At 50.3% G+C, this 25,671-nt stretch overlaps 2 protein-coding genes across 3 annotated transcripts in view; one reads left to right on the plus strand and one right to left on the minus strand.

Moving 5' to 3' along the window:
• The window catches only part of LOC144104506 (angio-associated migratory cell protein), a 528,250-nt gene that overhangs the window by 454,901 nt on the left and 47,678 nt on the right, over positions 1–25,671 (minus strand). The window lies entirely within an intron of this gene.
• Positions 1–25,671, plus strand: part of LOC144105200 (uncharacterized) — a 143,458-nt gene that overhangs the window by 45,235 nt on the left and 72,552 nt on the right. The window contains exon 8 of the mRNA XM_077638346.1: positions 23,240–23,367. Within this exon, the coding sequence (XP_077494472.1) occupies positions 23,240–23,367 (128 nt within the window). The remainder of the gene's footprint in view (positions 1–23,239; positions 23,368–25,671) is intronic.

Below are 25,671 nucleotides of genomic sequence, written 5' to 3' on the forward strand. Positions count from 1 at the left end.
TGATCTTTCCTGCCACTTTGCCTTTTTCTTTACCGCCTTTCTGTCAGGTCGGGGTTGTCTGGGTCTTAACGCTGGCAGATGCCCTTTCAAGAACCTCGCTCATGTACTGCTTGCAAGATGCGCTTTTCTCTTTCTGTTACTGCGGTCACCTTTAGAAGCACCTGCGCGTGCCGCCTGACCAGTAACTTTAGCTGAAAAATTACAAGGTTCCATGCGGGAAGTCTTTTCTTTCCCTTCTGCCGCACTTATATCTGTGCTAACGTTAGCACCTGTCTGCGCTCCTGGATTTAGGGCTTGGCATTTCAACCGTTTTTTCTTGGTCCGTGCCCTCTTCCTGTTTTTACGCCTAGACCCTTCCGTTTGCGTCTCCTGATCACAACTAGATTGATCTAGCTCTACAGAGGCACCTCGCAGACATTCATCCAATTGCAAACTGGCCGCTTTGACTTCGCAGGTCAGTGTCAGCTCCACACTGCTGACACACGGACCTTCCGCTGCCCCCGAGTTGGGCAGTTCGCTTCCCTGAAGGCAGTCCTCCACCGCCCGCTTATCGGCCTGAGCGCTTACCCCTGAAACGCCCTGCTCGTCTGCAATTGAGCTTTCGTCCTCTGTCTCAGCGTGGCTTTCGATACTGCGTTTCAACATTACAGCTCCGCAGTCTTCCTGACGGTTGTGCGCTGTTTCACAGTACTGTTTTACGTCGTCACGTCTGTCCAACTGGAACGATCCGGCCTTACTCGCTCTCTCTGGTGTCTTGCCTCTCAAGATCTCATCATCCAGTTTCTTTAGCTCATACGCGTGCGCTGTTTCACAATACTATTTTATGTCGTCACGTCTGTCCAACTGGAACGATCCGGCCTGACTCGCTCTCTCTGGAGCCTTGGCTCTCGAGATCTCATCTTCCAGTTCTTTTATCTCATGCGCAAGCTGCAACCTTCTGAGCTCCCATTTCTTTTTCTCTGCCGCTAGCCTTTGTTCCTCTGTTTCTCCGCTCATCTTCCTTTTTCTTTAGCTCAGCTTCCTTTTTCTTTCGCTCAGCTTTGAGGAGTTCCCACGTATTGGTAATTATTCCTTCCTCGGCGGTTTCCAAGAGCAATTTGCAAATGTCCGTCTTTTTGATCTTAACCCCTACATCCACACCAACTCTTCGCACAATGAGAGCAAATCTGACCTTAGCAACTTCATTAGGTCCATGTTTGCTGCTCTGAGCCTTGACTTTGCTGAACAACTGTTGACGTGAGCTACACGCTCTCAGACTCACTGATCAACTTCCCTCGATTCCCAGCAGTTCAATGTATTAACCCAAACAATTGAAGCCTGGCGAGTCTCAAGCAAAGTTCAAGCACTCACCCACGGAAGCAACAAAACGCCGCATGGTCGATCCAACCGCTGCCAACCAGTTGTTAGATGCGGGCCCCTGGTTCGCCTGTGCCGTCTCTCGCCAAGGTCGGTGTCCCTGGGTTCCGGATCGGGAGACTGATTTTTACAAAGTTCGAAAGAGTGAATTTGAAGCTGACTGATCACACGCCAGATCGGTGCTTAAATAGGGTCCGCTGTCCCCAGGTCCCTAGTTGGGGAATCTAGTTCATTAAAAATGCGTCGAATCACTGTGATGTAGATCACGTGTCCAGTCTTCCGGGTTCGCCTTCCAGGACGCCCCCAGCCACACACTCTTGCCACTTCTGGCAGATTATGGTCCGCGCTGTCCAGGCTTCAGTGATGAATAGCCCGAAGGGGGTCCCATGGCAGCGTCGAAGGTCAGTCACCTGCACTTCACAGCGGTGGCGTGGGAGCGAAAGGTTTCCACCGCAGTTTGCAGAAGCTTTCACGTGGAGCGTGGGACCGAAAGGTTGGCACTGTCTAAGACGACAGTCTAAAGCACAGTCTAAGACGAAGTTGTTTTCGAAGCACGAGGATTCCGGCGACGTTGGCTTAGTCAAACCCGGCCGCATTTGCCACGGCTCATTTGCAGTCCCGCCGCTCGCCGGCTCCCCGTCGTCCCCTCCGGGAGAAACATGTCCAGGGTGAGTCCGGCGTTGAGAACAAAAGACAGGTTCACCAAAGCCGTTCTCAGACAGCGGAGGACCGTTTCACCCCGTAAACAGCAGGGGGGGGGGAAGGAACCTTGTAGACGCCACCACCTGCACTCGTGGCGCTGCAACCACATCGACGGCCCTTTGAAGCCTCTGTAGATTGATGATTCCCAGTGGCTTGAATATTCTTGGCATGTTGGCGTCTCCAAACGTAACAGGCCCCACCCTTTTGCACAGGATGGCATCCACTACGGTGGTGCCACTGACAAGAAGATGGGTAGTAGGATAGGTCGCCAGGCAACAGCTTTTTTGGGGGGACCCAGAGCTCTGAAGGAACCAGGGTAGAGAAGGAAGAATTAAGATCAAAGGGACAATGGAACCATAGGGGAAGAAAGAGACGCAAGCGCCAGGACCAAGTTAATTCAGATATAGGTTTCATTAACATGCAAGTTGCCAGGAATAGAGTGAAATTGGAGGAAATAGAAGAACAGTTAAGGCAGGAGGAATTAATGGTATATGGTTTAGTGGAAACACATCTTAGAGACATGGAGCAACCACCCTGTAACCCAGACTACGCATGGGAATATTGCAATAGAACAGAGGGCAGCAGAAAGGGAGGTGGAATTGGGGCATTCATTCATAAAAGTATGAATTTTCAGAGGGTTAGACTGGGATGCAAGGAACATTTATGGCTAAAAGGAACAGTGGCAGGCAAGCAAACACTCCTTGGCTTTGTATACCTGTGAACAGGGGCTAATGCCAAAGAGGAAAACAGGAAAATGTTAGAATGTATTGCAAGCGACATTGATGAGCTAGGAGGACAGGGCGAGATAATTATATTAGGCGACATGAATGCACACATAGAAGACCTGGATGGGTACACGGTTTCGACAGGAAGCATGCTGCAGGACATGTGTGACAGGCATGATTTAGTTGTATGCAACAGCACCGAGAAGTGTGAAGGGCTCATAACATGCGAGGCGGGGAGTCTGCACTCGACGACAGATTATGCACTAATGTCACAGAGGATGTATAATAGATTAGGGGTAATGAACATAGATGAAGATGGTTCCAGAAGTCTAGGTAGTGACCACAAGCGTATCAAGTTGAGCTTCAGAAAAAAAAAGCAATGTAGGACTGAAGCGAGATGAACAGAGATGAATTTTTACTCAGAAAAGCAATTGGAAGCAGCAGCCAAACAAATTGAGAGAGTAATTTTTGAGAATAGTGAAAAAGAATGGACTTATACCAAATTAACTCCATTACTGGAGCTAGAGCTAGCTAAGGTGCGAGTAAAGCTAAAAGGGAAAAAATGCAAACCCAAGAGTTGGTGGGATGAGGATGTCAAGAGGGCAATAGAGAAGCGCCAGGAAGCGTCCAGGGAACACAGATATTCCAAGAAGAGGGGGAACCAAAATCCGAAGTAGACAGAAAATGGGATACCTTCATAAAGTGTAGAAGGGACGCATCCCATTTGATTAATGAGAACATTAGAAGAAAGGGTGCCCAATGGATGTCAAAAGTAAATAAAGCAACCCAAAAATTCTGGAAACATCTAAATGCAATGAGTAATAAGACTAGGCTAGAACAAAGGTTTATTTTTACAGATGAGGGTATTCGACTAGAAGGGGATGAAGGAATAAAACACATAGGAACAAGGATGACGGAAAAATTTACAGCAAATCACGTGGTACATAATTTATCGAAGGAGTTTAGACCGATTACAGCAATAGCTTCACTTGAGCAAGGAGAGTGGGAAAGGGCAGAGAAGAAGGTTCTTAGTGGCACATCAACAGGACCAGATGGTATCCCGATTATGTTGATAAAGAAGTTAGGTCCAAAATCCAAGCAAACATTAATACAGGTAGTAAACAAAATGATAGTGGATGAGAAAGTCCCCGGTGAATGGCGATTAAGTATAATGAACATGATATATAAGGGAAAGGAAAACAAAGCAGACGTAAGTAAATATCGTCCCATAACAGTGACATCTGTGGTTTACAGTGTGGTGATGCAGATTATAAAGGATAGACTGCAGGCTTGGGTGGAGAACGAGGGGGTGTTAGGGGAACTACAGAATCGGTTCAGGAAACAAAGGAGGTTGGAGGACAATCTATTTTTATTGACACAGTGTATAGAAATTGCGGAAAAGGAACACAGGTCCGTATGGCTAGCATTTCTGGATATTAGGGGAGCCTATGACAACGTTACTCAAGAGCATTTGTGAGACATACTGGGCACATTGAATCTGGAAAATGGAGTAATAATCTTTTAAAAGATATATATAGAGGTAACAGAGTGCTCATAAAATGAGAAAAAAAATGTATCAGGGCCTGTAGAGATACAGCGGGCGCTTAGGCAAGGATGTCCTCTGTTCCCTTTTTTGTTCATGTTGTACCTGCAAGGGTTGGAGACCAAGCTAGAGGGGAGCGGACTAGGCTTCAACCTATTTTTTTTTCAAGCAAGGAGAATGGATTAAACAGACATTACCGGGACTAATGTAGGCGGATGATATAGTGATAATGGCTGACAACAAGGAAGACCTGCAGAATTTGTTAGACATATGCAGTACAGAGGGAGATAGATTAGGCTTCAAGTACAGTAAGGAAAAATCTGCAGTCATGATATTTAATGAAGAGGGCGGCGAGCATAGAATACAGTAGTTCGTGCTAAAAGTAGTGAATGAGTACAAGTATCTTGGGGTGTGGATAAATAACAGTGCTGAGTATCTGACAGAGCATGAAAAATATGTAATGAATAAAGCTAGTAGGAATGCAGCTGTCATGAAAAATAGGGCACTGTGGAATTACAATAGGTATGAGGTGGTAAGAGGGATCTGGAAAGGGGTGATGGTCCCTAGCCTGACCTTCGGCAATGCGGTCCTGTGTATGAGGCCAGATGTTCAAGCAAGGCTAGAAATTAAACAACGGGGAATAGGGAGGTTAGCTTTGGGAGCACATAGAAATACACCAAATCAGGGGGTACAGGATGATATAGGATGGGCGTCTGTCGAGAGCAGAGAGGCTAGCAGTAAGATAGCATTTGAGGAACGATTGCGAAAAATGGAGGAAAAGCAGTGGGCTAGGAAAGTTTTCAGATACCTGCATATAAAGAATGTTAACACGAAATGGAGAAAGCGAACTAGACAATTGACAAGCAAATATATGGACAGCAGTAAGGGGGCAAATCAGCAATTATCGGTTAAGAAAAAGGTTAAAGAAACAGAGAGAGCTGTGTTAAAAACAGGGATGCTGACGAAATCAGCACTGGGAACATACCGGACCTTTAAACAGGAAATTGTCAAAGAAAATATCTATGATAATTGTAAGGGAAGCTCTTTGTTGTTCGAGGCCAGGACTGGAGTTTGCGGACTAAGACGTATACAGACAGGTACCATGAGATAGACACCTTGTGCATTGCGTGCGGAGAGGCGGAGGAAACGGCTGAACACTTGATACTTTTCTGTAAAGGGCTTCACCCTACAGTGGAAAGCAGCGGGACTGACCTACCCAAGGCACTGGGGTTTAGGGATAGTGAAGGGAAAGTTGAATTTAAGAGGTTAGAGGTATCCAAGCGAAGGTTATCTGATTGGTGGCTAAAAGCAAGACACGAGTAAAATTTCACAAGACATGGCTAGGTGGCTTGAGCCACTGCCCGATTTAAAGGGTTCAGCCGTATCCATCCATCCATCCATCCATCCATCCATCCATCCATCCATCCATCCATCCATCCATCCATCCATCCATCCACCCATCCATCCATCCATCCATCCGTCCGTCCGTCCGTCCGTCCGTCCGTCCGTCCGTCCGTCCGTCCGTCCGTCCGTCCGTCCGTCCATCCATCCATCCATCCATCCATCCATCCATTCATCCATCCATCCATCCATCCATCCATCCATCCATCCATCCATCCGTCCGTCCGTCCGTCCGTCCGTCCGTCCGTCCGTCCGTCCGTCCGTCCGTCCGTCCGTCCGTCCGTCCATCCATCCATCCATCCATCCATCCATCCATCCACATTCTGCGCGATTAGATACCCGCGTTTGGCTGATAGCATTCATTGCCTAGCTTCTCCCGGCGTAGCCCAGATAGCTGACGCACGGCACGTACGCCTTCGACAGAGCGTGGAGGCTCACGCCAATAAGCGCCTGAAGGTGGCGCGGAAAAGTACTAAGAGTACTACCCAAAAATGCTTGCGCTTCTCGCTACGCATTGTGTTAGGGCGCTGCAATCGGCGTGGCAAACTTCAGCGCAAGTTCCCCATTTTTATGTATTCACTGGTGTAATCTCCTTTGTGTCCTTCATGGCTTTAACGCATTCCCCGCACTTTTGGGTAATTTTTCACTGTTTTTGATTTTGTTAATTCTGCCTACCTGACCACTTTTTCGCGGCCCTTTACACAGTCTTTTATTCGCTTATAACTTTTTTTTTCTTTTGTTCGCTGTTTTTTTTTCTGCCATCTTGTGACTCGACCACACTGATTGCCGGTTGTCGCTGCAGCAGCCCTGTTACCCACCCCCTCATATTGTAACGTGAAGATGTGAACACCAAAAGGGAAAAATATATTTACAGGGAAACAGCTTACAGCCACGCAGCCGAACAACCGGGCACGCGAAGCCCAGCAGCAGAAACGCACTTCGTCCTCTTCGCGTTCCAAGCGCGAGCGCACCAAGCACGAGCGTTCCAAGCACAAGCACAACCGTAGCATAACTCCCGGCGGCAAAAGCACCGTCCCGGTGCTAAGTGGATGATGTAGCAGGCGTGTGGTACGGTTTGAGACGGACTACATGAACGACGTCAGTCAAAGGGCTAGTGGACGACGTCGGAGCATGAAGAGGTGTAATCTCGTAGGTCACGTCGGTCACCTGACGGAGAACTCGATAAGGGCCACTGTACTGACGTAGAAGTTTCTCAGAGAGACCGACATGGCGAGAAGGAGACCAAAGGAGGACGAGTGAGCCCGGCGGATAGTGTACTGGGCGATGCCGGCGGTCGTAAACTGACTTCTGGTAGGTCTGAGATGCGGTGAGCCGGTCTCGGGCGATTTCACGGGCCATAGTTGCTCGGGAGATGGCGTCACGTGCATACTCTGTGGTCGAGGCAATAGAACTCGGTAGTAATGTATCCAATGGCAGCGCAGGATGCCGACCAAACAGAAGGTAGAAAGGAGAATAGCCGGTGGTATCATGCCGCGACGAATTATAAGCAAATGTTACATAAGGCAAGGCAACGTCCCAATCGCGGTGGTCGGGCGAGACATACATGGATAGCATATCGGTCAGAGTCCTGTTGAGGCGCTCGGTAAGCCCGTTCGTCTGGGGATGGTAAGCTGTAGTGAGCTTATGCTGCGTGCCACAGGACCGGAGGATATCGTCAACTACTCGGGACAAAAAGTAGCGGCCGCGGTCCGTCAGCAATTGGTGTGGAGCGCCGTGGTGAAGGATTACGTTCTGCAATAGGAAGTCGGCGACATCGGTTGCGCAACTTGTTGGTAACGCACGCGTGATAGCGTACCGGGTCGCATAGTCGGTCGCGACAGCAATCCAACGGTTGCCGGAGCAGGACGTCGGGAAAGGTCCGAGAAGGTCGAGTCCGACACGGTAGAATGGTTCGAGAGGTACGTCAATAGGCTGTAGAAGGCCAGCAGGCAACGTTGATGGTCTCTTCCTGCGTTGACAGAGGTCGCAGGAGGCAACGTAACGCCGAACAGAGCGGTACAGACCAGGCCAAAAGAAGCGGCGTCGGACCCGATCGTATGTGTGGGAGACGCCGAGGTGGCCTGCGGTCGGTAGGTCGTGTAGTTCCGCTAGGACAGATGAACGGAGACGCTGGGGAACGACTAGCAGGAGCAGAGGTCCGTCAGGACGAAGGTTGCGGCGGTAGAGGACGCCATCCTGAATGACGAACAGTTGCAATGAAGGATCTCGGCTGGCACAGTTGAGGCGATCAATGAGAATACGCAAGGAAGAGTCTTGTCGCTGCTCGTCCGCGATGTTAACCAGATCGGAGATAGCGAAGAGGCACGGGCCGAGGTCGTTGTCTCCAGGATCAGGCGGCTCTACAGGGTGCCGAGACAGGCAGTCGGCGTCTTGATGGAGACGCCCTGACTTGTAATGAACAGTGTAAGAATACTCTTGGAGGCGCAACGTCCAACGTCCGAGCCGGCCTGTGGGGTCTTTCAGTGAAGACAGCCAACAAAGGGCGTGGTGATCGGTCACTACGGAGAATGGACGGCCAAACAGGTACGGTCGGAACTTAGCTACGGCCCAAACAAAAGCTAGACACTCGCGCTCTGTAATTGAGTAATTTCGCTCAGCTGTAGAAAGGAGGCGGCTGGCATATGCAATAACGCGTTCTTGCCCTTGGTGACGTTGGGCTAGCACGGCGCCAATCCCATAACCGCAGGCGTCTGTGCGAACTTCAGTCGGAGCCGACGGATCAAAATGGGCCAGAATAGGTGGGGAGGTGAGTAAGTCGACTAGCGAAGAAAAGGCCTCCTCTTGGGCAGGGCCCCAGGTAAAAGGGGTGTCTTTCTTTAGAAGGTCGGTCAGGGGGCGAGCGGTGCCGGCAAAATGTTTGATGAAACGGCGGAAGTACGAGCAGAGGCCGACGAAGCTGCGCACATCCGTAGACGACTGGGGAATAGGGAAGTCCTTGACGGCTTTAACTTTAACAGGATCCGGGCGGACACCAGAAGCGTCGACTAGATGTCCGAGAATGGTGAGTTGGCGGCGACCGAATTGACATTTCGACGAATTGAGCTGTAGCCCGGCTCGACGGAAGACAGAAAGAATGCTCGCCAGTCTTTCGAGGTGCGTGGGAAACGTGGGCGAAAAAACCACAACATCGTCGAGGTAACATAGACATGTGGACCATTTAAAGCCGCGAAGCAAGGAGTCCATCATTCTTTCGAAGGTAGCTGGCGCATTACAGAGACCGAATGGCATAACTTTAAACTGATATAAGCCGTCCGGTGTGACGAATGCCGTCTTTTCGCGGTCATTGTCATCAACAGAGATTTGCCAATACCCGGACCGAAGGTCAATTGAAGAGAAAAATTTGGCTCCGTGAAGGCAGTCCAAAGCATCGTCTATTCTTGGGAGTGGATAGACGTCTTTTTTTGTTATGTTGTTTATGTGCCGGTAATCAACGCAAAAGCGCCAGCTGCCGTCCTTCTTTTTAACCAGCACAACTGGTGAGGCCCAAGGGCTCGACGAGGGCTCTATGATGTCTTTACTGAGCATCTTGTCCACCTCTTGCTGTATGATGGTGCGTTCTGTACTGGACACTCTGTAGGGTCGTCTGTGAATAGGAGCTGCGTCACCGGTGTTGATGCGATGCGTGACCACAGATGTTCGAGCCAAAGGGCGGTCATCGAAGTCAAAGATGTCGCGAAAAGACGACAGAAGATACCGAAGGTCGTGAGCTTGCCCTGGTAAGAGGTCAGCAGCAATCATTTTTGCATATTCATCAGGTGGTGGGACGTCAGAGTCGCGGCAGTTCGACGAGGGTGGGACGCTTCTCACCGCCGATACGACGCATTCGGCAGCAGGGCACAGCGTGGCGAGCGACATACCTTGTGGGAGTGGCTGAACGTAAGAGGCAAAGTTGAGAACCGGAAGGGACGCTTGATTTGCCGACATGGTGACAACTGTATGCGCAAGGGCAACACTGCGTGTAAAGGGCACATCAGGAACCGGAGTAATGATGTAGTCACCATCGGGAACTGGCGGGACCGAGGAGAAACGGACATAAGTGGCGGCATCGGGGTCCAGACGGACAAAGTCGGCGGTGCACAGTCGGTGAACAATTGGATCCGGTGGCTCTGAAGGAACAGGTAGAGCGAGTTGAACGATGCTTGTGGCGCAATCTATAAGGGCGGAATGGTCGGTGAGAAAGTCAAGGCCGAGAATGATGTCATGAGGGCAGTGTTCGAGGACAGTGAAGAGCACAGAAGTATGGCGGCCGGCTATTGAAACACGAGCAGTACACATTCCGACGACAATAGACATACCGCCATCTGCAACACGGACCACAGTTGAGGGGGCAGGAGTGAGCACTTTCCTTAGGCGACGGCGAAGACGAGCATTCATGACTGAGACGTGCGCTCCAGTGTCGATCAGAGCGGTAACAGGGACCCCGTCCACGTCGACGTTAAGGATGTTCCGATGAGCATGAAGAGTTAAAGGAGGGTTTTCTGGTCGGGTTGTCAGAGCAGCATATCCCCCAGACGCTGCAGCCATCAGTTTTCCGACCGGGAGCGGGCATATGGGGCCGGCGACGAAGGGCGGCGAGGTCGGGGCGATGGAGATCGACGGCGCTGAGGTGACGACGAACGGTTGGTAAGCGGGGTCTGAGCGTTGTGGCCAGAAGAGGTCGTTTCCGAGGGCGAGGGAGAGCGGCGGGAATATGCAGAACCCGGCGGGTAGCGGCTGTAGGTCGAGGACGGACGGCTTCGGCAGTGTCGAGATATGTGGCCAACTCGGGAGCAGTTAAAGCAGATGGGCCTGTCATCAGGTGTTCTCCATTCATCTGGATTGCGGCTGCGTCGAGGGTAGTATGCACGTTCAGAACCGAGCTCCGGGGACATGCGGCGAGCATATGGGGCACTAACTGAGCAAACAGGTTGAATCCCAAGATTGGCAAATTCTTTGCGAACGACAGCCTGTATAAGGGATACTGCTGGAGTACTGTCTGTTGCGGGTGGATGAAACGCAACGGGGGACATTGCCTCTACTTCTTGGCGCACAAGTCGTGTCAGGCTCTCAGATGTCGGCAGACGGCTCGGTGGAGTCGAGTCTACACAGGACGACGTCGCAGTCGTATTCGGCAACCGCGTGAACTGCGGAGAAATTCGGCGGCTCTTCGCTTGTTCGAACCGGCGGCATTCCTTGATGATTGCGTCAACCGTTCCGCAGTCCTTGTATACAAGAAGGTTAAAGGCGTCATCTGCGATGCCTTTGAGCACGTGACCTACTTTGTCGCACTCTGACATAGTGGCGTCGACTTTCATGCAGAGAGCTAATATGTCCTGAATGTATGATACATAGGACTCTGTGGACGTTTGTGCACGGCATGCGAGCTCCTTCTTCGCAGCGAGCTGACGCCCGAATGGCTTACCAAACAGGTCACAAAGCTTGCGCTTGCAGAGATCCCAGCTGGTGAGTTCATCCTCGTGGGTCTCGAACCATACTCTGGCAGTGCCCGTCAGGTAGAAGATGACGTTGGCCAACTTTAGGGTCGGGTCCCACCTGTTGTGTGTGCTCACGCGCTCGTACATTGCGAGCCAGTCCTCCACGTCGACGCCGTCCGTTCCGTTGAAGGTCCCAGGATCTCTCGGATGGGCAATGATGAACGCCGGGTTGGCGGACGCCGACGGAGCGGCCCCTTCGCTGGTCATGGTTGAAGAGCCAGCGAGCTGACGACCGCTGCGAAGTTCCGTGCTTGCTGTGGCTGTACCCAGCACCTCACACCAATAATGTAACGTGAAGATGTGCACACCAAAAGGGAAAAATATATTTACAGGGAAACAGCTTACAGCCACGCAGCCGAACAACCGGGCACGCGAAGCCCAGCAGCAGAAACGCACTTCGTCCTCTTCGCGTTCCAAGCGCGAGCGCACCAAGCCCGAGCGTTCCAAGCACAAGCACAACCGTAGCAATATTTTCTATTTAAACGTCTTTCCACCAGAATAAAATTTTAGCTGTGAGTCAGCGCTCGTGTGTGTGTCGTTTCCTCATGTGCCCGTGCTTCATCTCGCTGATTCTTCGGTTTAAATGCATTACCAACTGGCCAGGAACCTTTCTCTTCTGAAATACGTCCTCGTCAAGTATAATGGCACACTGCTTGCGCGGTAGCCGAAGAGGGTTCTCGCATACCCGCCGTCCTCACCGTTCGATCACGTTCCACCTGCGGTATTACAGGATGTTCCACGTCGGCCACTGTGGTCGAGGGTGGTGCCGGTGAACACTCCCTTTCAAGGTTAGGCTACCTGCGACATGAATGCATTCGAAAAGGTTGGAAAGCCGCCACAGTAGCTGCCCAGCTGGTAGAACGCCGTACGCGCAGGTCGTGGGCTCACATCCTACCGGCGACATGTGGATGTTTTTTTCTGCTTTGTAATCAGGTTACCTTCAGCACAGAAAATTAGGAGGGCACGACGCGATAGCATCATCATCAGCAGCAGCAGAAGCCTGACTACGCCCACTGCATGGAAAAGGCCTCTCCCATGTCTCTCTAGTTAACCCTTTTCTTTGCTACCTGCGGCCACCGTAAGCTGCCAAACTTCCTAATCTCATCCGCCCACCTAAATCTCTGCCGCGCACCTCCTGCTACGCTTGCCTTCTCTTGGAATCCTTAATGACCAGCGGTTATGTCGCCTGCGCTTTACACGGGCTGCTCAAGCCCATTTCTTCCTCTTGACTTCAACTGGAATGTCATTAACCCACTTTGTTCTTTCACCCATTCTGCCCGCTTTCAGTTTTTTAGCGTTGCACTTATAATTTTTCTTACGTCCTGAGGAGGAGGAGGAGGAAAAACATTTATTCAGAGCACAAAAACTGGGTGGGTTCAGTACGAGAACCCATTGGTCGTCATCATAATCCGGCCCCTCTCATCCAGCAATTTCTGGTCGAGTGGGCTGTGGCTATGAAGGGTTGCCTCCCAGCGCTCATGAGTCGGATCGGGATTGCTGTCCAAGTCTGGGTTTTCTTGACGTTCCCAAACCGCGTTAAAGAGTGTGCCAACTGCTCCACAGAAGGGGCAGGACGAATTGTAGGTTTCTGGGTACCATTTACTCATTAGGTAAGGATTGGGCAGAGTATTAGTTTGTATTCGCCTGATTACGTGCTCTTCATATTTACTTAGGGTTTTGTGAGGAAGAGGATATTCCCTTCTTGTGATCTTATAGTACTCCGTAATTTCTGCGTAGCTTAGTAAGGGTGAGGGGTTGTCAACTATGTCAGAGAGAGGCTGCGTGCCAGATGCTCGGAGGAGGAGAGCTCGAGCAGCTGTGTTGGCCGCCTCATTGCCCGTCGTTGAGAGATGCCCTGGCGTCCAGAAGATCTGGATGTTGGAAAGATTAGACCTTTCCAAAATTTCCCAACACGGAGCGCCAACGCGGCCTCTGAGGTAATTGCGTACCGCTGCTTGTGAGTCGGACATAACCGTTGCCTCGCTGTTCTTTGATATCGCTAGTGCGATAGCTGCTTCTTCAGCCCATGTGATATCCACCGCTTGGATAAGGCTGCTTGCAATGATATCTCCCCGAGGTGAAACTGCTGCAATTGCCGCGACTCCGTTAACGGGTCCAGCCGCATCGACGTAGATCGTGTCCTTGTTTCCATCCCATCGCTTAGAGAGGTGTCTAGCTCTGGCTAGTCTCCGTCCTCTGTTATATTCCTCATCCATGCGTTTTGGTATGGGGTGAGTCGTCATGTGTGATCTCATCTGCATGGGCATGTCGATCTTGTCAGCGACTTCCCGGGGTGGACTGATTCTCAGCTTCTGTAATATTTTCCTGCCAGGCTTAGATGTTGAGAGCCTGACAATTTGATTTACACGGTGGGCCTCTATTAGTTCGTCGATGGTGTTATGGATCCCCAGCTGTAGTAAGCGCTTAGTGGATGTGCATAAAGGGAGTCCCAGCGCCGTCTTAACTGCCTTTCGAATAATAACATCTAGTTGGTCTTTTGCCTTTTTGCTAAGCCGTAAGTACGAGGTGGCGTATGTTAGTTTAGAGAGAATGAAAGCCTGAACTAATCTTAGAGCCTCCTTCTCTCTTAGCCCATTTCTTTTCTTGATTACCCGGCGTAGCATTCTAGAGACTTGTTCGGAATAGGCTTGGAGCTGTCTTACGTCCTGAACTTGAAATTAAGATAATGGCGGAATCTCGTCTAGCCGGGGGGGGGGGGGGGGGGATTTTGACGAACCACGGGACGCCGACCAGGAAACAATAGATTTGTATTAACGTTTTGCATCCCAGCACGGGGGCCTTGTTCTCAATGAAAGCCACCATCAGAAGTGGGTCGTATTTAAACAGTTTTGAGCAACTGCCACAAGTAATGAGCGTATATCTTGTTTAGATTACCGTCCTTTCTGTTAAACGTTTGTGATGTGGTTTGTATGATGAATGATTCCAGGTGTAGTCTTGGCGATGTTACTTTCTCAGTGGTGACGATCCTTGCCTGGTTCCAATCGATGTTATGATTATTCATGACGGCGTGTTCCGCTAAAGCGTTATTACGCACGCTTTTGTTCCTTACGTCACGAGCCTTACGTCACTTGCGCCACGAGCCTTACGTCACTTGCGCACGCCATAGCAGTCTGCTCAGGGGACTGCGTAAACTACCCCGGGGAACCTTGCCTTCGGCGGCTTCTCCTTCACGCTTCCCAGCATTTTTTTGGAAGGGACATGTGCCACCTGGAAATGGAACGACACCTGTCACGTCGTGGACGTCCTGACTGCTCTTCCGCCCTCACGAAACGGGCCTCTGCCTCATGTTCCTGGTACAAGTGAATGCATTGCACGTGTCTTACAGGATAATGACGTGCAGTTGACACATGTCCCTTCCAAAAAAAAATGCGTCATCAGTTGGTAAGCATGAAGGATAAGCTGCCGAAGGAAAGGTTTCCCGGAGTAGTTTACGCAGTCCCCTGCGCAGACTGCGATGCCGTGTGCATCGGTGAGATAGAAAATTACAAAAAGCGACTGCAGCAGCATGCTCGTGACGTAAGAAACTAAAGCGTGCGTAATAACGCTTATCAATAACGCTCAATAACGCTCAAGTTATCATACAAACCACATCATGAACGTTTAACAGAAAGAAAGGTAATATAAACAAGATATACGCTCATTCCTTGCGGCAATTGTTTAAAACTGTTTAAATACGACCCCCTTCTGATGATCGCCTTCATTGTGAGCAAGGCCCCCGTGCTGGGACCCGAAACGTCAATACAAATCTATTTTTCAGTGGTCCGCGTCCCGTGTTTCGTCAAAAAGTCCTGAACTTAAGCTGAACCCTTTTGGTTAGCCTCCACCTTTCTGCCCCGTAGGTGAGTACCGGTAAAATACAGCTGTTGTACACTTTTCTCTTCAGGGATATTGGTAAACTGCCATTCATTATGTGAGAGTACCTGCCATATGCACTCCATCCCACGTTTATTCTTCTAGTTATTTCCCCCTCATGATCCGGATCAGCGAGTGCTACTTGCCCTAAGTGGACCTTTACTTCCAGTACTTCCAGTACCTCGCTAACAACTGTAAAGTGCTCTTTCCTTGCTGGATTGTTGAACATTACTGTTCAATTTCAATTTATTTTTGCCATGCACACGTGGTGCGGGTCGAGGGGGAAAATCCAAAAGTTGTGGCTTGACATGCCTCTCGGCCCCTACATTGCAGGGCAGCAGGCAGCATGCAAGTAATGTATACAAGCAACATCGCAAAATACATACAAATAATGGTTACCAAATAAGACTGGCGCATCATTAAGGAAAAAAAAATCAGAATTCAAGAACATCAGGGAAAACAGAAAGAAACAAAAAATTGCATAGAAAAAAACAGTCTCCGGTTATTCAATAATAATATTAATAATAATAGTTGGTTTTGGGGGAAAGGAACTGGCGCAGTATCTGTCTTATATATCGTTGGACACCTGAACCGCGCCGTAAGGGAAGGGATAAAGGAGGGAGTGAAAGAAGAAAGGAAGAAGAGGTGCCGTAGTGGAGGGCTCTCCGGAATAATTTCTACCACCTGGGGATCTTTAACGTGCACTGACATCGCACAGCACACGGGCGCCTTAGCGTTTTTCCTCCATAAAAACGCAGCCGCCGCGGTTATTCAAGTCACGTCAACATTTCATGAAAAACGAAAGAAATGGAAGAAGCAATGAAAGCATGCTGAAATCTAAAAAGTAGCTCATACGTCCTGTATATCTTTGCGGAATGCTCTTGATGTGTCAACATGTGCGGCATGAAATTCATTTAAAAGACGGGCAACGTGTTGCTAGGCTATGTGTGCCGCGCATTGTGCGGCATAATGGGATGTACCACATTTCGCTATGTCTGTTGGGGTAGAACTGCACATTTTGCGAAAGATGTGCCATGTCACGCATGTAATTCACATTTCGTTTTATTTCCTTCTTATATTTTTGAGATAGCCTAACCTGATACAGTTCTGATATTTGTACAGCATTGTATTGGCGGAATAAATCGCATGTGCTTACATCAAAACAGATGTTTAGTAGTGCACGCATGTTACGCATTTCTGCATCTCACTTTTTGATTACCCTTTCTGTTGTACCTATCTAACTCATTTACTATGCTTTGCAGTTCATCTCTGGAGTGGCTTAGCAAGGCAATGCCACCAGCGAATCGCAAATTACTTAGGTATTCTCCATTAACCTTTATCCCAAACTGTTCCCAATGCAGGCCTCCGAACACATCCTGCAAAAAGGCGGTGAATAGCATTGGCGACATCATGTCCTTCTGCCTGACCCCCTTCCTTATTGGAATTTTATTTCTGACTTGATGGAGGACTATGGTAGCTGTGCAGTCGTTACAGATATCTTCCAGTAATTTTCACATGACTCTTCTACACCCTGATTCCGCAATGCCTGCATGACTGGTGAGGTTTCCACCGTTAACGTAGATAGTTGTTTTGTATTCAGCAGTCGTACCGAGGCGTGAAGGTGGTATGAGAATCTGAAAGTGGTTTTCAAGAGTTCGCTGTAAAGTAATTGTAATAAAAGGTACGCTATAGAACTTGAAAGTATCTTAAAGATATGTGCTGCTTGCATTAGAGCTCAGGACTAGATTAAAATTTAGTATAAATATTTCTTACTTTTGTTTTTATTGTTTTGTACTAATGTACCATTTTCCTAAAATATGCTATCCGTAGAGTGCTGAAATTTTGTACGGAATAGAAAATAATGCTTTACACAACCAGCACCAAAATTGTGGACTTCGAACAAAAACTAGGTTTATTGCGTTTTTTTCTTTGTCGATGCAGTAATATTGCCGCCCATGAATGTTGTTGTTTATTTATTGAGAAATATACGAATATACTGTGGGCGCTTTGCGCGAACTTTGACCTCTTTCAGCTGTATATCCCCATCATCATCATCGTCGCTTGCCTAGGCTCCGGGGAGCGCGCGCTGGGTGCCCGGCTGTTCCCGAATAAAAGACGCCTGTGCAAGCGGTGGCTCACAAGTGGCGGAGGTGCTATTCTTATCCCCTACCTCTTGCTTCGGACCCGTCTTTCGCTCTCCCTGGAGCTCCGATCAGGCCGTCTTTTGCGTCTGCAGCCATCAGGTATGGAGGAAGGCAACGGAACGCGCTCACCCCCGTCGCCTTCCCCAGCTGCTGCGGCTGCCCCAGCCTGGACCATCACCAGCCGTCAACGCGACCCTCAGGTCTTCGCAGGACTTCGTGGCGACGACGTCGACGACTGGCTCGACAACTACACCAGGGTCAGTACGTTCAACCGGTGGGATGACTCCCACAAGCTGCTGAATGTCGTCTTTTACTTGACTGACGTCGCAAAGACGTGGTTTCTTAATCACGAAGATGACATCGCCGACTGGCCTACATTCGCGCAGCAGCTGCGGCAAATTTTCGGCACGCCGAGAGGCCGCTCTGAGCTAGCCAAGAAGAAGCTTGCCGCGCGGCTTCAGCAGCCTGGGGAGTCCTACACCTCTTACATCGAGGACGTTCTTGCTCTTTGCCGCCGCGTTAGTGCTGACATGCCTGAGTCGGAGCGCGTTCGCCACATTCTTAACGGCATTGGGACCGTTGCTTTCAACACGTTGATAGCCCAGAACCCCTCCAGCGTATCTGCCATTACCTCTACATGCCAGCGCCTGAATGAGCTGCAGTCATGCCGCCTTCAGCCAGAACCCAGTGATGGCAGCGTCCTCGTCGATGGGAACCTCCGTTCCGTCATCCGTGCCCTGATACGCGAGGAACTCTACGGGCAGCCCACCACTCTCGGCCCTCCCACCTTTAATATCCCGCCTGCTACACCTGACTTGCGGAGCGTCATCAAAGATGAGCTGGCCGCTTTCACCTGCGCCGTAGCCCCTGCCACCCCTCAGACACCTTCTCGCCCGCCCACCTATGCCGACATTGCATCGAGGCCACCCGCCCCGTTCCCTACGTCTACTCCAACGCCTGTCTGCGGTCACGTGGCTGCCGTGGCTCCGTGTCCTCCAGCAACGCCTTATGCTCCAGCCTGGCGTGCTCCCCGTCCTACTTGCTACTACTGCGGGATCCGCGGTCATGCCTCACGCGTCTGTCGCCGGCGACAGCAAGATGAACGACGCGGTTATGTTGCTTTTCGAACGTGCACCTGTGCGCCAGCCTGATACTTCCACCTCACCGTTCTCCCAAATTTACCGTCGCTCCCCCTCGCCTCCAAACTCCCAGGATATCACTCGGTCCTCCCGTTCTACTCGCCGCCGCTCCCCTTCACCTTTTCGCCGCTCATCACCTCTTCGTCCCGCCTCGCAGCCCTTCGCTCCTATCCCGGAAAACTAAACGAAGCAGTTTTTGGAGGGAAAGCTGCTTGCCGTGCGAACTCTAAAATCCCTCCTGACCGCCCGTCGAATATGTTGACAGTGTGTGTTCAAGGGGTGTGGACTCAAGCTCTGATAGACACGGGTGCCGCTTTCTCCGTCATTCACCTTGCCCTGTGTTCCCGCCTGCGCAAAGTCACAACTCCATACACCGGTTCGCCTCTCCGTGGAGCCAACGGCACGCTCATCCACCCCACTGGCCAATGCACTGTGCGTGTTTTCATCGCTAACCAGCGCTATCATATTGAATTCGTTATCCTCCCATCCTGCGTTCATCCGATAATCCTGGGGTGGGACTTTTTGTCGTCTTCTTCTGCCCTCATCTCTTGCAACGACCGCCTCATCCACATAGCAGATCCAGACTTGGCCCCCTGGTCTGACTGTTCGCCACCACGTGTGGTCGCTGCTGTCGACTTCGCCCTGCTCCCTGGCCGTGAACAGCTCATCCTTGCAACTTTAGACTTCGCTTTTGACGGCGATGCCTTAGTCATGCCTTCGCCACGCTGGACCTCCCAAGGCATCGCTCTTCCCTCTTGCCTCACATCTTTCGTCCGTGGTTGCGCGGTCATCACGGCGCTGAACACTACCAGCCAGTCCATGTTACTACCCAAAGGCGCTGCTATTGGTTTCCTGTTTGAGGGTAAACCTGTCCCTCTCGACACCGACCCGATTTCATGTGCTGTGCTACCAGCTGATACTCCCGCTCCGTGTTCTTCCTCTGCGCTCGCAGCCGCCATCAGCGCTGACCTTACGCCTGAGCAGTCGACAGTCTTACTAGAAGTTCTTATGACCCACCAGAACTCCTTTGATGTGTGCACGTCCGCTTTAGGCCAGACTTCTGTAACGTCCCATCGCATAGAGACGGACGGCTCAGCTATTGTACGGCGCCGTCCGTACCGCGTTTCCGCATCTGAGCGCAAGATCATTGAGGACCAGGTTGCAGACATGATTTCGCGCCGCATCATTCGACCATCTACAAGCTCCTGGCCATCTCCTGTCGTTCTCGTCCGTAAAAAAGATGGCTCAATTCGTTTCTGCGTGGATTACCGTGCCCTTAACAAGATAACCCATAAAGATGTCTACCCGCTCCCTCGCATCGACGACGCGTTGGACTGCCTCCAAGGCGCTGAGTACATTTCAAGCCTCGACCTCCGCTCGGGCTATTGGCAAATTCCCATGCACGGATCGGACAAGAAGACCGCATATGTTACCCCGGACGGTCTTTACGAATTCAATGTGATGCCTTTCGGCCTGTGCAATGCCCCGGCCACATTTGAGTGCATGATTGACACCGCGCTACGGGGCATGAAATGGAAGACCTGCCTTTGCTATCTGGACGACATTATCATCTTTTCGTCCGACTTCTCCCAGCACTTGCACCGTCTCAACGCAGTTCTCACGTGCCTTGCGAAAGCCGGCCTTCAATCAAATACCAAAAAGTGCCACTTTGCCAGCAAAAGCATCAAAGTACTCGGCCACATCGTTAGTAAGGCCAGAATCTGACCTTATCCTGAAAAAATTGCCGCTGTCCTCAGTTTTCCTCGCCCCCAGCGCCTGAAAGAACTTCGCAGCTTCCTGGGCTTAGCGTCCTATTTCCGCCGTTTCATACGTAATTTTGCATCCATAGCGTCCCCCCTCCATAAACTACTGACTTCTGAGACGCTTTATCTGTGGTCCACTGAATGCGAAGAGGCCTTCCAAGCCGTCAAGCAGGCGCTGACTTCAACGCCTGTGCTTCGCCATTTTGATGAGGCAGCCCCCACCATTCTCCATACCGACGCCAGTGGACAAGGCCTTGGTGCTGTTCTCTTACAACGCAACGATGCCAACCAAGAGCAGGTTGTAGCGTACGCCAGCCGTTCTCTTACTACAGCTTAGCGTAACTACACCATAACAGAGCAAGAGTGTCTCGCCGTTGTTTGGGCAATCCAGAAATTTCGCCCCTACTTGTATGGCCGTCACTTCACCGTTGTCACCGATCATCAGGCGCTCCATTGGTTGTCGACACTGAAGAACTTGTCCGGCCGTTTGGGTCGCTGGTTGCTACGTCTTCAGGAGTACACCTTCACTATCACCTACAAATCCGGGAGAAAACACCTCGACGCTGACGCCCTGTCTCGATGCCCGTTGCCTGACTCCCGGACTCACGCTGCGGCCCCCTCAACAACGTGCCCTTCACCTCAGGCGTCCGACCTCCCTCTGAATTGTGTACCCATTGCTGTTGCACCAGTCGACGTCCACGCCGATTTGCCCTCCCATAAGCTGGCTGATCCATACTGCCGCACTATCATCGATCGTCTCCGAGGCCAAACAGCGGCACCCAACAGTCGCTCGCGCCGCCAGCTTCGCCAGTTCAGATTTCCGCACGGCACACACTACCGCTACACCTACCACCCTACGGGTCTCCCGTGGGTTCCCGTTGTGCCTCGCTCCCTTCGTCTTCAGGTTTTGCAGGCTTACCATGACGACGCTTCTGTCGGTCATTTGGGTCACCTGACGACGTATGACCGTATCAAGAGCCGATACTTCTGGCCTGGGCTCTCTACTAGCGTCGCCAAATACATATCCTCCTGTGTGTCTTGCCAGCGTCGCAAGCGGTCAACATCCGTTCCTGCCAGCCTCCTACAGCCTCTTCCTTGCCCATCCGTGCCTTTCGACACCGTCGCCATCGACTTGTTTGGTCCCTTTCCGGTTACGCCAGCTGGCCACCGTTGGGTTGTCACCGCCATTGACCACCTGACGCGGTATGCTGAAACAGTCCCGCTTCACTCCGGTGCTGCTTCTGAAGTCGCCGACTTTTTCTTGCATGCGATAGTGTTGCGCCATGGTTCTCCTCGTGTCCTGATCAGCGACCGTGGGAAGACATTTTTGTCCCATGTGCTTTAAGAGGTCCTCAGCGCCGCCAACACTGTCCACAAGACATGTTCTAGCTACCATCATCAAACCAGCGGTCTCATCGAGCGCTTTCACCGTACCCTGTCTGACATATCTATGTACATTCGGCCTGACCATAAGAACTGGGACAACATTTTGCCCTTTGTCACCTTTGCCTACAATTCCGCAGTTTAACGCACCACTGGCTACAGCCCCCTCTTCTTGGTTTATGGCCGTGTTCCATCCTCATTGTTCGATGCCGCCTTCTTTTCTGCTCCCGCATCTCCGTCTGCGTCTGTGGGCGAAGAGTTCGCTTCTCGGATGGCATATTGTCGCCACCTCGCCCGCGTCATCACCGAGGCCACTCAGCAAGACCGCAAACACCGCTATGACCTGCACCACCGTACGGTCTCCTTCCGACCCGGAGATGAGGTCCTCCTCTGGACACCCGTCCGAACGCCTGGACTGTGCGCAAAGTTTCTCCAGCGCTTTATCGGACCTTATCTTCTCGTCCAGCAAACATTTCCGGTCAACTACGCCGTTGTTCCCTCGCACCCCGTCATCGACCGCCGTCGCCGCTCTCAAGAAGTGGTTCATGTATCGCGGATGAAACTCTACACCCGTCGCCCCTCTTCTATTTAATCCGCGGCCAGGATGGCCGCTTTCCTGCCGGGGAACTATTTGTGTGAGCGCTTTGCGCGCACTTTCACCTCTTTCATCTGTATATCCCCATCATCATCATCGTCGCTTGCCTTGGCTCCGGGGAGCGCGCGCTGGGTGCCCGGCTGTTCCCGAATAAAAGACGCCTGTGCAAGCGGTGGCTCATAATACTTAGGATTCTAGTACTATTTACATAAATGACTTTATTAGCACTTGTTAAAAGTATTGCTTGCTTACGATTAATAGTTACTTGAGATAAAGATACATGAACTTCCAGAAATGCTGTGTTGAGAATAATGCGGATGAAGCATCTTAAAAATAGCACCTTTCCGCTCGACACGACGAAATATAAAACTTTTCCTTTTTATTCAGGAATAGTCAAGTGTAATTTAAAAATGTTAAAATGTAAATTAACGATATGCTCTGAAAGCTAGAAACATGCTCTATTAGAAGGTTACGAAACCTAGTAACCGAGAACAAAATGAGGCGCCGAAGATGCAAATAAAATTCGCAAAAACTTCTACCGTTTCGTGAGACGTAAGCACGAAAAAAGGTTAACCAGCATCTCTAAAGTTGCGAATACCCATGCGTAATATATGCAGTGCTCTATCAGCTGCGTTCAAAATCTATAATTTTTTTTCAGAAAACAAAGTTTCACCCGATCTTAAAGTCTATACTAGGAAACTGGTGCTCCGCTTTCTGACAGCGCGTGTTTACAGATATTGACGCTGCCCAAAAAGAAGCCGCCGCGGTGGCTGAGTGGTTATGGCACTCGGCTGCTGGCCCGAAAGACGCGGGCTCGATCCCGGCCATAGTGGTCGAATTTCGATGGAGGCGAAATTCTAGAGGCCCGTGTGCTGTGCGATGTAAGTGCACGTTAAAGAACCCCAGGTGGTCGAAATTTCCGGAGCCCTTCGCTAAGGCGTCTCTCATAGCTTGAGTCGCTTTGGGACGTTAAACCCTAATAAACCAAGCCAAGCTGCCCAAAAAGGGGGTGAACCACGCAGCACACCAACATGTAAGCTGCGCCCTGGTTGGCGACTGACGGGGCCGTGTGTGCCTCTGAGTTCTGTGCCGCGATCATGGAGTGTCTTGTATTTCGCAGCTGGAGCAGCTTCGCACCTTGGACGAGGCGCACATGGAGGCCTTCCGGTTGCTCCTCGTCAGGACTCAGCGGCCAGTGCAGGAAGAGCCCAGGACAGTGCCTGCAGAGCCTGCTGCCTCTCCTATCGGGTGGGCATGCTTGCGCAACTGAAAAGATCAGAACGTCATTAGCTCCCCAGGCTTTACAAAGCTGAGCGTAGTTATGTGCTTGTGACAGTACCTGGCCTGTTACGTAAACCTGTGCTCAGAATTCGAGCGCCTAGCATAACGAGCCCCTTTCGTAATTTGTTAAGTTGGCCTCGTCATATAAATGGTGTCACTGGTCATTAGTAAAACAAGGATAAAGCAGTGAGCACATGTGCTTCACAGGTGCACGTGGTGTTAATTGTTGGCAAAACCATGATCACATTGTTCGCCTCATAAAGCAAGCTAAAAACTCCTATGTAATATGCTTCGAACGTTTGTGATCCTGCTAAGATTTGTGAAGGGGTTCCATGTGCTGCGTGCATGAATCGGGCGACTTGGCATTCATTCGTGCACTACAGCGCTTGAACGAATATGGAGGCATGGAGGAAAACGACAAACACTGTAGCAATGTCTGCAAGCATTTTGCGAAAATTGCAGCAAAACTGCCTCTCATAGCAATTTCCGGTACGCTGTTACTCTGCACCTGCCTCCACCGTGTCGACCACTGCGCTGCGGGCTGCAATGCAAAGCACTGTGAATGCCGCGATCGGATTTATAAGCTGTCCATCGCCACAGCACAACTGAAGCTCTTCCCGTAACAAAAGAACAAGAGGACGAACCTTGCAGGCAGAAGAGCAGGAAAATAGTACAGATCCGAGTTCTAGAACCGGTCGGGCACACATTTTATAAAAGCTGAAGAGCGCATCTCTCCGCATTCCTCACCATATACTGCACAACCTACGCAATATAACATACCGGCGCTACGAACGCCTTTCCCCGCGATGTTATCAGTGTATGGCCGCCAGGTTAGTTTTTTGCCGTAAATGACGCCCAGGTATTTTAGGGATTGAACTTGAATAACAGGCTGAAGGGTGGTAAGTCAGAGAGACTTAAGCAGGATCCTGTTTCGGTGAACCAAAGACAGCTCACTTGTTTATATTCATCCTAAGGCCTATGCTGTTTAGTCATTGTACCAGGGAACTCAAATAGGATTGAAAGCGAACATAAAGTGTAAATGTGAGTCTGATATTCAAAAAACGCGGGGTAATCCGCGTAGACGTAGGTACTATGTTTACATATGAATAGGAATGGAGCTGAGGAGAATGAGGAGCGAGCCCCTCATAGTACACCTCTCATTCGTTTATACTTCCCCGACTGTATACCATGACGAACACAAAAACACTATCTTGCAGGAATGCTGAGGTCCAGGCTAAAAAATAATCTAGGAAGATGTAACCGGTGAAGTAGCATGGGAAGTTAATTCCTATCGTAAGCTTTGGATATGTCCAGTGTAATCAAACCCAGCGGACATTACCTGACGTCGAGCTAGGAGAAATCAACTTTCTGGGTCAACATGCCGTTTCATATCTAGCATCCCAGCCACAATCAATTTGGCAGAGGCTCACAATATCGCTGCTGTCCAGGAGGTCAGTAACGCGGGTGTGAACGCAACCTTCAATTAACTTAACTACATATTACGCTAAAGAAATAGGACGAATATTATCCAGGGCATCGCCATCCCCCGTAATTCTAAGTAATGACATCGTGTTGGCGAGCTTCCACTAGGGAAGAGCCCAGGCGTGTTTGATAGAATATTTGACTATTGGTAACAATCATTTTAGCGACTATTTGAAGAGAATCTTCAGAATTGTGGGAGCGGCCGCGGGTAACCTCAGTTTAAGTAGGAGCGAATTCAGATAGGAAATTTTGAGTCGTAGTTCGTTGGCGTGCATCGTACTGGGCGGGATGAAAGAGGTGACGAATACCACTTCTCTAAATCTTTGGCAACTGACTGCACTGCATCGATGCTTCCCCTCGGTGTTAAGCGTATGGAGTTTGCACCTTGCGAGGTGGGAATTATTTTTCCCGGCCGTAAAAAACTAAACAACGGCTTTAAAGCGAAATCAAATGCTGACGGTCGTATTCTTCTTCCGCTCGAGAGACTCCACTTAACACTTAGAAGTGGCAATCATGCACTCATAGCCATTTCATGGGGAGGGGGGAGGGGAGGGCACTGTTCATTCATTCAGTCATTCAGTCTTTATTTTTCTCTTGGACAGAGAAGAAGACATGACTAAAAGCTCGTAAGCTTGACAGAGGTCCTGCCCCCTTTATCAACTTGGCAGTACAGTACACAGGCAGATTTTCAATTTTCCAAATAAACACTGAAACAAAATAACAAAACACTTTGTAAAAAAGCAGCGCTATGCATTGCAGCACAAACATAGGTATTAGAAAAACAAATAA

The sequence above is a fragment of the Amblyomma americanum genome, chromosome 9, assembly GCF_052857255.1.
Source record: "Amblyomma americanum isolate KBUSLIRL-KWMA chromosome 9, ASM5285725v1, whole genome shotgun sequence".
NCBI lineage: Eukaryota > Metazoa > Arthropoda > Arachnida > Ixodida > Ixodidae > Amblyomma > Amblyomma americanum.